The sequence below is a fragment of the Echinops telfairi genome, unplaced genomic scaffold (genome assembly GCF_000313985.2).
Source record: "Echinops telfairi isolate 266 unplaced genomic scaffold, ASM31398v2 ScPeMD7_3533;HRSCAF=4204_1, whole genome shotgun sequence".
Classification (NCBI taxonomy): domain Eukaryota; kingdom Metazoa; phylum Chordata; class Mammalia; order Afrosoricida; family Tenrecidae; genus Echinops; species Echinops telfairi.
Window position 1 is genome coordinate 18,115,360 of NW_022107432.1, and position 10,555 is coordinate 18,125,914.

The window sequence follows — 10,555 nt, forward strand, 5'->3', positions numbered from 1 at the left end:
GGGCAATGAATGTACAAATGTGCTTTACACAATTGATGTATGTATGGGTTGTGATAAGAGTTGTATGAGCCCCTAATAAAATGATTAAAATTTTTTTTAAAATTTAAACTATTAAGAAATTTTAAAAAATAAATAATGCGGGGGAGGGGAGGAGCCAGTGGTTCTCAACTTTGGCTGCCCATTAAATATACCTAGAAATTGTAACAGCCAGCTCACACTCTCAATCAGCCTCCTCAAAATCTCTTCTCTGAGTATGAAACCCAGACATGCATATTTACAGAAGATTCCTCCAGTGTGTGGTTTGTTTGTTGGGGGATGGGGGTGAGGGGAGGGTGTACAGTTAAGTTTGAGACCACTGAACTAGAAGTTTCCAAACCTGCCATCTCCCATAACTCATATCTGAAAGCCTCGTCTCTCCCCTTGTCCTGTGCACAGAATGTCTGAGCCTACTCAAGCCTTCATGTATCCTTGTCTTTTAAAGCATCCAGCCCTTTGCATTTTGAGCTGCTGATAGAGGGCGTGAAAGAGGTAGTCCAGGGTTAGTCCAATACTGAAAATGTAACATCGTTCGGGAATTAGTCTGTTGGGATTTAGTTTGTTAAAAGGGACTCGGGATGTAACAGCTCCTCCCCTACAGTGAAAATTCCTTTAAACCTGTTAAGTATTCAAGGATGCTTTAATTGAGGAAAGGGAGAGTAGGGCCATTTAGAGAGGCACAGAGTTTGAAACGTTAGGGATACCAGTTTGACTCCCCCTGGTGTCAGATATCAACTGATGGTCCCTTGGGGAAATGTAGGCTGATTCCGATGAACCTTGCTCCCTTTGTCCCATCATTTGAAGATTACTGATCATTGTAAAACTTGTCAATTATCTCCTGGACCTGTTGTAAAACCTGTTAATGATTGCCACCCCACCCTGCCTCTAAGTTTGAGTTACATAACTTGTTTGATTTTCACTGAATCTTTGTAACAGTTCAGAGGTAGAAACCCCACTGTTTCCTCCTGGAGAGCATGCAGAGACCTGATCTCTGTCTTTGGCTGTACAATAACAGGCTCTCCTGACCCCTGGTCAGCTAGCTGCTGCTGCCCATTGAGCTGCTAACCACAAGGTCAGCATTTCAAAGCCACCAGCCACTCTGTAGAAGAAAGATGAGGCTGCCTACTGCTTTAAAGATCTGAAATCTCAGAAACCCAAAAGAGGGAGTTCTACTCTGTCCTGCAGAGTTGCAATGAATCAGATTCTACTCAATGGCGGTGAGATTGGAAGGTAGCACATATTATTCCAAGATCCATCTTTAGCATCTAATATACCTGGTACATAGAAAAGACCCAATCAACGTTGAAAGAATAAATTCACAAACGATCTCTTTGGTCAAGTAACACCCCATGGAGTTGCCACCAGCTCATTGAGTTATAATCTGTAAAGGACTAGAGGGCAGGGAAGCGGGGTGGTGAAGTCTGAGCCAGTGGAGAGTTGAGAAAGGTGGGGGAGCAGTGCTTTAAAATCACCGTGAAGAAATGATCGTGTTACCTGAAATCCCCAGATCACAGACTGCTAAATTGATAGTCATTATTTCAGCAGGTCTCAGCTTCTTCTTTCGTCTATAAGACATATAAAGGACATACCCATTTCCAAATGTGGACAGAATCCCTACAAGGAAAAAATATAAATTCCCATCATTAAAACTAGGACTTGGACATTTCCTGAGATATGAAACCCTTCTCAATTTCAAAAAAAAAAAAAAAACAGAACACCATAGCTTAGAGAGGGAAGGGCAGTGAGAGGACTCTAAATGAAAATCTCAATTAAGACGAGGAAAGAAAAGACAGGCGTGGTGAGTGGCAGCAGTGGGTGGCCTCCATAGGGGAAGGAGGCAGAGGTTACGAGGCTGAACTTACCCTGGAGAAGGAACCCTAACTTCCCAGTGACGCTCAGGAGGGTGTAGGAATCCTGATGGTCACCGGGTGGAGTATTGTTTGCAGCCATTTGTGTGTGTGTGTGTGTGTGTGTGTGTGTGTGTGTGTGTGTGTGTGTATTCTTGGCTTTCACAGAACTCCCTCCCTCTGGTAAGTAGGGTGAACCCCTTGGATCTCGCTACATTCTGAAGATGAAGCCGTCTGAACAGAACCGGGTGCTTTCGCTGTCCCTGCGGAAGCCTGAGGGAGCCCCGGCCGGCAGGAGAGCAGGAGTGGGCTGGCACAGCCCCTGGCGGGAAAGGGGCCTCTGCTGGACACATGGACCCTGCATGGCCGGCACACAGGGAAGTCCTCAGCTGCTGCTGGACTAGTACCAGAGAGAGGTGGGTGAAAATGATAACATGGTCTCTCCCTCCCACCAATGGGAGAGAAAGTGGTCCTCACCCCACTGAGCCTACCAACAATGACGTAACCGTCTTCCCATTGCCTCACATCTTCGCGTTAACCACTCATTGGCATTGCCACTCTAGTGTCACTGTTCAAAAGGTTCCTACAAACCCAGTTTAAATCCAAAAAAGACCCACTCCCTACTGACTGTATTTAAGAAAAGAGTACACCTACTTCCATAGCTTAACATGTAGAGTAGATTTCTTCAGGAATCCTTGCTTCATAGTGTAGCTGTTATAAATGAGAATCTGGTACAGCTGCCTTTGGTAGTAAGGAATAAGGAGAGTATTAACAGAGAAACCCAGAGTTGTCTACCTTCACTTCTACTTCTCCACCACAATGCATTGGGGGCAAAGGGAGGGCTGTGTGCTGCAGCTCAGGGTCTGAAACCAGCAGGAGCTGACTGCACGGTGCTCTTAGGAAGTTCTGACTCCCTGGAGTCCAGACTGCCAGGCAGCTCATTGAAACCTCTTAACCCTCTTAAGGCAGAAAGCGGAGGGACCAGAAAAGGCTCTGGAGCGCTGGGAACAGACTGACTACAATGAAACTTGCGTCTCTTCAAAGGAAACCAGCTAGCACAGCACAAGTAAAACGTGAAAACGTGGCTTGAAAAGTAGTAAGAAAATGCCACCTACTTTGTATCCCCAAAGAAGTTCACAGCAGTTAGTCCACACAGGCATTGGCTACATGAAGTTCATGGGAACATTTCCTACTTTTGACTCACAGTGCAGGTCTTGCTGTGTCTCCACATTCCTTTTTTTTTTTTTTTAAACTTTTCCTGTCTAGAATTTTCTTTACTATCTTGGCTTCATAAGGTTTCACCCAGTGTTCAAAGCTCAATCAAAACAGCCTACTGTCCAATGGATGCCTGTAGATGTTCCATGTGCCAAAGCCACAGGCTCCTGGGGATATGGTGGGTTACGCGTTGAGCTGCTAACTGCGAGGTTAGCAGTTCGAATCCACCAGTCGCTCCTCACAAGGACCATGAAGCCTTGTTCACAGTCTCAGAAAGACAAGGACATGGTCCTGATCTGTCCTGTAGGGTCACTATGGGTCACAATCACCCCCATGGCAGTGAGCTGGGTTTTTAGTAAACACGCAGGAAGTTTGATCGATAGATGACTATCAACTAGGGCACTGGTGGCAAAATGGTTTAGCGCTGGGCTGCTAACTGAAGAAGGAACTAGAAGCTCAGGAGGGGGTAGGGATCATGATGGTCAATTCTCTTACACTGGCCCCCCAGGTCAGCAGTTCAAACCCCATCAGTTCTGTGGAAGGAGCGATCTAGTGATCTGCTTCCATACAGATTTCAGGGCAGGAAACCCTAGGGGGCAGTTCTGCTCTGTCTTATATGGTCCATACGTGTGGGCATCCTCTGCACAGCATAGGACAATCCCAGGTGGGTGAAGAAAAATGCAAATTTACTTTCCATGTAGTGAAAGGACAGCATTCTTCAGAAGACTGAAGGGGTTGGGTGACTGAAAGGGTTGGGTGTTTTTAGGCTTTGAAAATCCTGAATCTTTCCATCAATCGGAAAAGATGAAATCCTCATCTATCGACTAAATACAAAGGTGGAGGATGGAGAATGGGTCTGTCTCTAATGTATTTTCCCCAAAGAGTGTTGTCTTTGCATTCCCCAGTGCTTGCTACGGCTCCTAGCATTATTGCATTCACCAAGACCCTTGCTCATCCTACGGTGGTTTCGGGAAAGGGGCCTGGGCTCACACACAAACCTACCTGAGGCGAGGGAAGAAACAGGCCCCAGAGACAGACCTAGGATGAGTCCAGATCTCTCCAGCTGACCCTCACCCCACTCTCAACCACGGGTGCACAGTTGCCTAATGTACTGTTGACCCCTTGGTAGCCCCCTGACTTACTGGATTACACCCACACCAAACCAGGAGTTGATTTCAATTCACCGTGACCCAGGTGTGTCGGCACAGACCGTCTACCACAGGGTGTTCAGTAGCCGATCTTTCCGAATATCAGGGTCTCCCGGGGTCTGGAGAAGCTACTCTGGGTGGATTTACTCATCTGACCTCTCAGTTAGCAGCCCGGGGCATGAAACATTTGCGTCACTGATACTGTCCTTGTTATGTGACTCTTTGGGGACTTGGTTTCCGTATGTGACTCTTTGGGGACTTGGTTTCCCACCTCAAGTATGCACATCGGGATATGGCTGTGCCTGGTCCCTCTAACCCCCCAGGCATTGTGAGAGATCTTCCGAATCTGCCCTTCCCCGCCCCCTGGTGGCCTCTCTTCCTCAGCTAATCCTTCATGCCTGGGTGGGGAATGCACTGATGTTTCTCCCAATCTTGTGGCGCCTATAGAAATTTGTCAGGTTCAGGACTCTTTCAAAATTTGTTCTTTGTGATCGATTGAGACAAATTCAGATGCCTGTTTCTGTGTCTTTTCTAGCAATTTAAAGTACATCGGTTTAATAAAAACGCCACTTAGATTTAACTGCAACCAACTCCCCTGCAAGCTGTTTGCCTGTTTTCTTCCTCGCCCCTGAAACAGTGGCAAAGGGCGGGTATTTAAAGTGAATCTGTGCTTGGAAGAACATGGAGTCTGTTTATGAGAAATTGCATTAGCAAGATGTAGCTAATAATAAAGACAGCTAAGAAATTGCCTTGCTGGGAAAAAAAAGAAAAAAGCTTCTGATTCAATCTGGTAGAATCCTTTTGTCCCCGACATTGGCCTTAGAAGAATCTCAAAACCAGTCTGATTTGCCGAAGTTAAATGAAACACTGAGCAGGCAATAAATAAACCGAGAGAACGCTTCACCTGTCATCTGACATGTCAGAAAATATTCAAGGCCCAGACAACTGAATATAGAGCCCACCTGCATATCACTTCCCTAAATTAAAAGAAACCATTTTAAATGCAAGCAAACTGCTGTGGCTGAAACCAAAGTGTCGAGATTAGTGCTGCCCAGTGGAAAATTAAGGTAAGCCAGAAATAAGAGTCATAGGTGTATTTTTAAGTTTTTCTCATAGGCAAAATAAACAAAGTGAAAATAAACAAGCCAAGTAACCTTAATAATATACTTTAGTTAACCTCACATAACCAACTTGATGGGTCCATATTCATTCCATTTAAAAAATTTTTAATAAGCTATTTCATAATGCTTTTTTTCTGTCTGGGTTGCATGAAGTTTCAACATGGGTATTTTTAAATACCGTAAATGCAGTCACAGTTTGCATGGTCAGTAGACACCTGTGACTAGTGGCCATCACACTGGAGGGCACAGGTTTGGAAGCAGACTTGCCTACCTTGTGAATGACTGCACAAAAGCGTTTGACCCGGGACTGACTTCCATTGATCACCAATACATTTTCTCCACTCTCACCAAAAGATCACTTACGTCTAGTGTCACAGTACAAACTTATTTTTAGGTCATCTCGTTCAACCACAGTCACTAAAGCACTTAATCGAGTGTTTTCTTCATTGAAAAGAGAAGATCCAATGAGGTCACTTCCAAGGTCCCTTCTCAGTCTCAACATCGATGATTATAGGAGGAATATTTTTTTCCGTGTAAAAACTGCAGCGTGAATGCCTTTAGTGTTGTTTAGAAGCTAGATCTCTTACAGAAGTAAGCAAAGCACAGCACAATTTCAAGAAGACTGATTTTGCTATCAAGCTTTTGGATGATCGATCAGTGACATGTGGAGCGATAATAATCACGAGAATAGAGTCGTTTGCATGAACTACCTGCTGAACTCCGCATGCCACCCCTAGCTAGCCCCAGTCTCCTTCCCCACCCTCACCTCCGCCAAACAGATCCACATCCATCATGGAATGTTTGTACAAAATCATTGTATCAGCCCACGAGTTTTCTAGCTGCAGCCTTTGAACAGAAGAATGAAGGAAACTTACCAATTATGATTAGGTAAAAGCCAGCGCCTAAGTCCGCCTCCCAGGAAAGTTTGGACACAAAGGGGTCCCCGTCTCGCAGGTAGTGTGGAAGGCTGTTGTCCTGGGGCGGGGCCGTGTGGTTTAAGGCCATGGTGTCCCGAGTTCCCAGCGGTGCTGCAACGCAAATCAGTGCAGATCTCAAAAGACCTGAACGCACGAACTTGAATGACCTTTTTTATAACAGATACATTAGGGGAAAAAACGACTTCCCAGGGCCATACTGGATTCTCTAATGAATAACTATTCACATTCTTAACCTTTCTCTTTCCTCATCCAAATGTGCCACTACTTAATGATCATGCTGGAAGCTTCTCAAGTCCCCTTTTTGGCTCTCCCATCTTGGTCCTGCAGCCCTCTGGAAGCCACTTCACCCCTCACCTGGATGAATAAGAAGATGAAGACCCAACGACCCAACTGTCCATTTTATTGCTTCCTGGAGTTTTTGTAAGCTCTGTGCTAAGAGGAGACGTTTCCTCTCAGCATTGGCACACACCATGTTCACACGAGTCTGGCCACTCACAGCAGCTGTGTTCTCTTGAGTCACCTTGAACCCTGAATTAGCAGACACCGGGCTGGATTTGTCCCTGGGGGAAATGCACGCTTTGCTTCCTGCAAGCCTCTGGACATGAATTGCGCATCGCCTGAGCAATGCACAATCCCGTTCTATGTATGTTTCGCTTTAAAGACCCCTTATTCAATCAAGGACAGGACCAGGATGAGAGTAAAAAAGGAGACTTGATGAATCTCTCAGTACGATAATTATTGACGTATTTAGATGAAGAAAGGGAAATTTTTAAGAATTTGAATAGTTATTAATCGGAGAATCAAGCATGACCCTGGGAAGTGTTTTGTAGTTGTTTTGTTTTGGGGTGCGCATCTGCAAATAGCCAAGCGTGCCGGTATTGGAAAAGTTCCAGGGAAAATTCCACTATCTTTTAATTCTATTTTTCCACAAACTTTTTGAAGTCCGTCGTATACACGTGTGCCTGAATGGACTTCTCTATCGAGAAGTTTTCCTCGTAAGGCGCATCCCAGGCTTCTTTTGCTTAGCGACGCTAGGACGCTAGACTGCGCTTCCGCACTAGGCTTGGGGCCGTTATAAACAGCACCGCCACCCACAGAAGGCACAGAAGCATGGCATGAAATAGTCCATGAAGAGAACACTTGTTTACAAAATGACAGCAGACACCAGAAGGCAAAGTGTCACCGCGTTTCGACTCAGCCCGGAAGGTGCTGCCACCAACTTATTCTTCCCCCCATTCTGCATGTCTCCACTGGAGAAAGACAGTACTTTCTACTCCCTTAAAAAGCTACAGTCTCGCAAACCCACGGGGGGCGGTGCTACCCTATCCTATAGGGTCACCATGTGCCATCAGCTGATGGCAGAGTTGTTTATTTGTTTGTTGTTTAGTTTTTGGTTCGCATCTGCAGAGAGCCAAGCCTGCAGGTATTGATATGGAATCACAGCTACATTTTAGCTGGTGAACAAGTCTAAAAATACACAACCTGCCACTAAAGAGAATTAACTATATATACATATTTATATAGATGTAAACATATATAACTTTTGAAAATTTATGAGTCAAATATTTTCCTAATTATCCAAAATGCTCCCCTAAAGAGTATGGTTAGAAGTTCAGGGAGCTGTAGCGTTCTACTCAGAGAAGAAATAGAGTTTGGAGTTATTTGCGTGTTGGTTCTAAAGGAACATAGAAGCTTACTTAAATTAAGGCAAAAACAAGGTTTCTGAAGAATACCTGGAAATGTTGAGCCATTCAAGAAAGAATGAGTCATTCACAAGTCATTGACAAAGCTCACCCCAGGCGCTCTTCCCCTGGGATCACGTTTTCTAAAGCAGAAAGTGGCTCCTGACTCCTCTCACTGGAGATGCCCCTGGGAATCTGCCCTCCCACCGCATTCACCCTGCTCCACCGGGAAAGCCGGAGCAGTGAAGAAGTCCCGGGAACACACAAGCCTGGTGCTGTGTCCACTGCATTTTCGTTCTAAAAGGTTTGCAAGAGGTCTTTGATAAAGCTCCTTATGCAAAAATAAAATCTCCATAATTTGCATACAAAAGACAGGGTAGTCTGCTGCTCCTGAGATAAAGCTCCCTGCTGTCTCAAACTGCTTTGGGATGATTGTGATGGTTTGTTTTGAAAGGGGGAGAAATACCAATAGAACGACTTCTGCACTTGCTTATTTCAAACGGTACCAGTAGATGTCACTGCTGAGCTTCCTGGTAAAAGACTGGCAAACTAATATAACCCAGATTAATGTAACCCAGGTGTGACCCTTTCCCAACTATCAAATTAGTTTAACTAGGACTTTCAACACTTCCAGTGGCCCCTGAAGCTACGGTCTACTTCTGACAAGGTTTGAGGACACGTTCACGTCCTTATCATTCAGGGAGAGTTGAAAAAGGAGTTTCTTGCTCCCTAACTACCAGACTCCACCCCATCACCTGTACCAAATAGAAGTTCATCTTTAAACACCTCATTTCCCTTCAGTTGCCCCTCCTCACTGTGGATGCCCTGTGCTCCACCTGACATTCAGAACCATAAAACCAGGGTTTGCACCCAGCTCAGAAACCCACCCTCTGACCTTGAGCCAGTTATTCAAATTCTGAATCACAATTGCTTTGCCCATAAAATGAGCATTATCACTCTGATCCACCACCCATCATTACCCCAGAAACAAACAGATGTTGGTTTTGTGAGTGGTGAGTGCTATGTAGTTACTACTTGCAGAGAGAGACATTTGCTTTTCCCAAACGTGCCCATCCATCAAGACACAGTGATTTTGTGTCAAATTTCCTCAGGATCCCACAGTGAAAATGTCTGCTTTTGCCCTTAGTCAGGTATTGATTAAATATCAATCCAACATTACGAAGTAGGACAAGAATGAGCTCATCCAGACTTAATAACTCCTGGTATTGTTCTGAACAGAGAAACGATGTAACTAGTGGTCAGGAGAGGGACATAAAACACAAAGCAGAGAAATCCTGACTTACATTGGTTTCAGACATGTTTCTAAAGCAAAAAAACAATCAGATGATCTTAGAGGTGATCTTAGAGGTGTATGTATTCATGTACATAGATTTACATATGTATATTTCAAAAAAACCTCTGAAGAAATTCCACTAATTTTTAATACCACTCTTCCATGAACTATTTGAAGCCCCTTCATAGCTCCGATGGCGCTGTCAGGTAAGCTAATCACAAGGTTGGTAGTTCTAACCCACAGCTGCTCCATTTGTAGAAAGGAGGGCTGTCTGATCCTAAAGTCTATACAGAGTCACTTTGAGTAAGAATCAGTGCACTGGTTTTTATTCACCTATATATCCACACAGAGAGAGTAGCTCATTGTGTAAATAATAGAAACATAATTCCTTTCCTTTTTTAGCTCCAGTGTTTGAAAACTGCCTACTTTGTATGATGGCCCCTCTATGTGTCCGGGTGGTAAGGGCCCTTATGGCTGTCTCCCTCATTGCCCTGGGATGGCATCTTATGATCAGAACCAACGGTTCTCAGCCACCTGCGTATCTCAATCACCTTTGGCTGTGTCATTGTTGTGGTTGTGGTCGTGTCAGTTAGTCTCTTAGTAACATGCACTGAATATCTACCCCAAAAATCATTTTCAAGGGGGACCTAGAGTACATAGAATCTGGCAAAGTTTGTAACCATGGAAACTTTCCCTTCCTGCACAAGAGCTCACGGGATGCATGCTCAGAGGCATGGCCTTGGGAAAGAAATGCTTTAGTGAAAGTGCTTGCGAAAGTCCAGAGTTAAAACGACACAGCTGTGCGACTGGGATTTTAAGGAGTGTGTTGTACGGAGAGGAACTGAACTTTCGATGGAAATGAGATGCTCTCAGCTGCCTATCCCTGGAAACGCTTCTTCAAAAGCTGCATATTTCAGGGCAGGTGCGAGGCAGGGTTAGAGGACACGCCCTGCTTAAAAATGGAGAATAAAATAGATGGCTTCTATACAGCCCCTCTGGGTTTATGATTCTGTGCAAAGACATGAAGTAAATCTCTGGACTATAGTATGTGTGATCGGGCCCCCTGAGGAGAAAAAACAAAGTAGCAGATGTCACTGCCCTGCCAGCGGTGGTCCTACTGGCTAAAGGCTTCAAAAGACTGTTCTCATAACAGCTAGTGGAGAAGCAGACGTGGTCTTCCTCAGCCACAAAACGTTGTCAGTCCCCTCAACCTTCAGCGAAATGGAAGCCCCAACTGATGCGGCAGTAAACGCTCAGGAGCAACCAAGCATCGT

The 10,555-nt window shown here is 44.9% G+C and overlaps 1 protein-coding gene across 1 annotated transcript in view; it reads right to left on the reverse strand.

Annotated features, from left to right (window-relative positions):
* The window catches only part of OPN5 (opsin 5), a 30,970-nt gene extending 24,598 nt beyond the window's left edge, over positions 1-6,372 (reverse strand). The window contains exons 1-2 of the mRNA XM_004696371.1: positions 6,243-6,372; positions 1,531-1,650 (exon numbers count right to left, since the gene is read on the reverse strand). Coding sequence (XP_004696428.1) covers positions 1,531-1,650; positions 6,243-6,372 — 250 coding nt within the window. The remainder of the gene's footprint in view (positions 1-1,530; positions 1,651-6,242) is intronic.
* Positions 6,373-10,555: the final 4,183 nt, after the last annotated feature.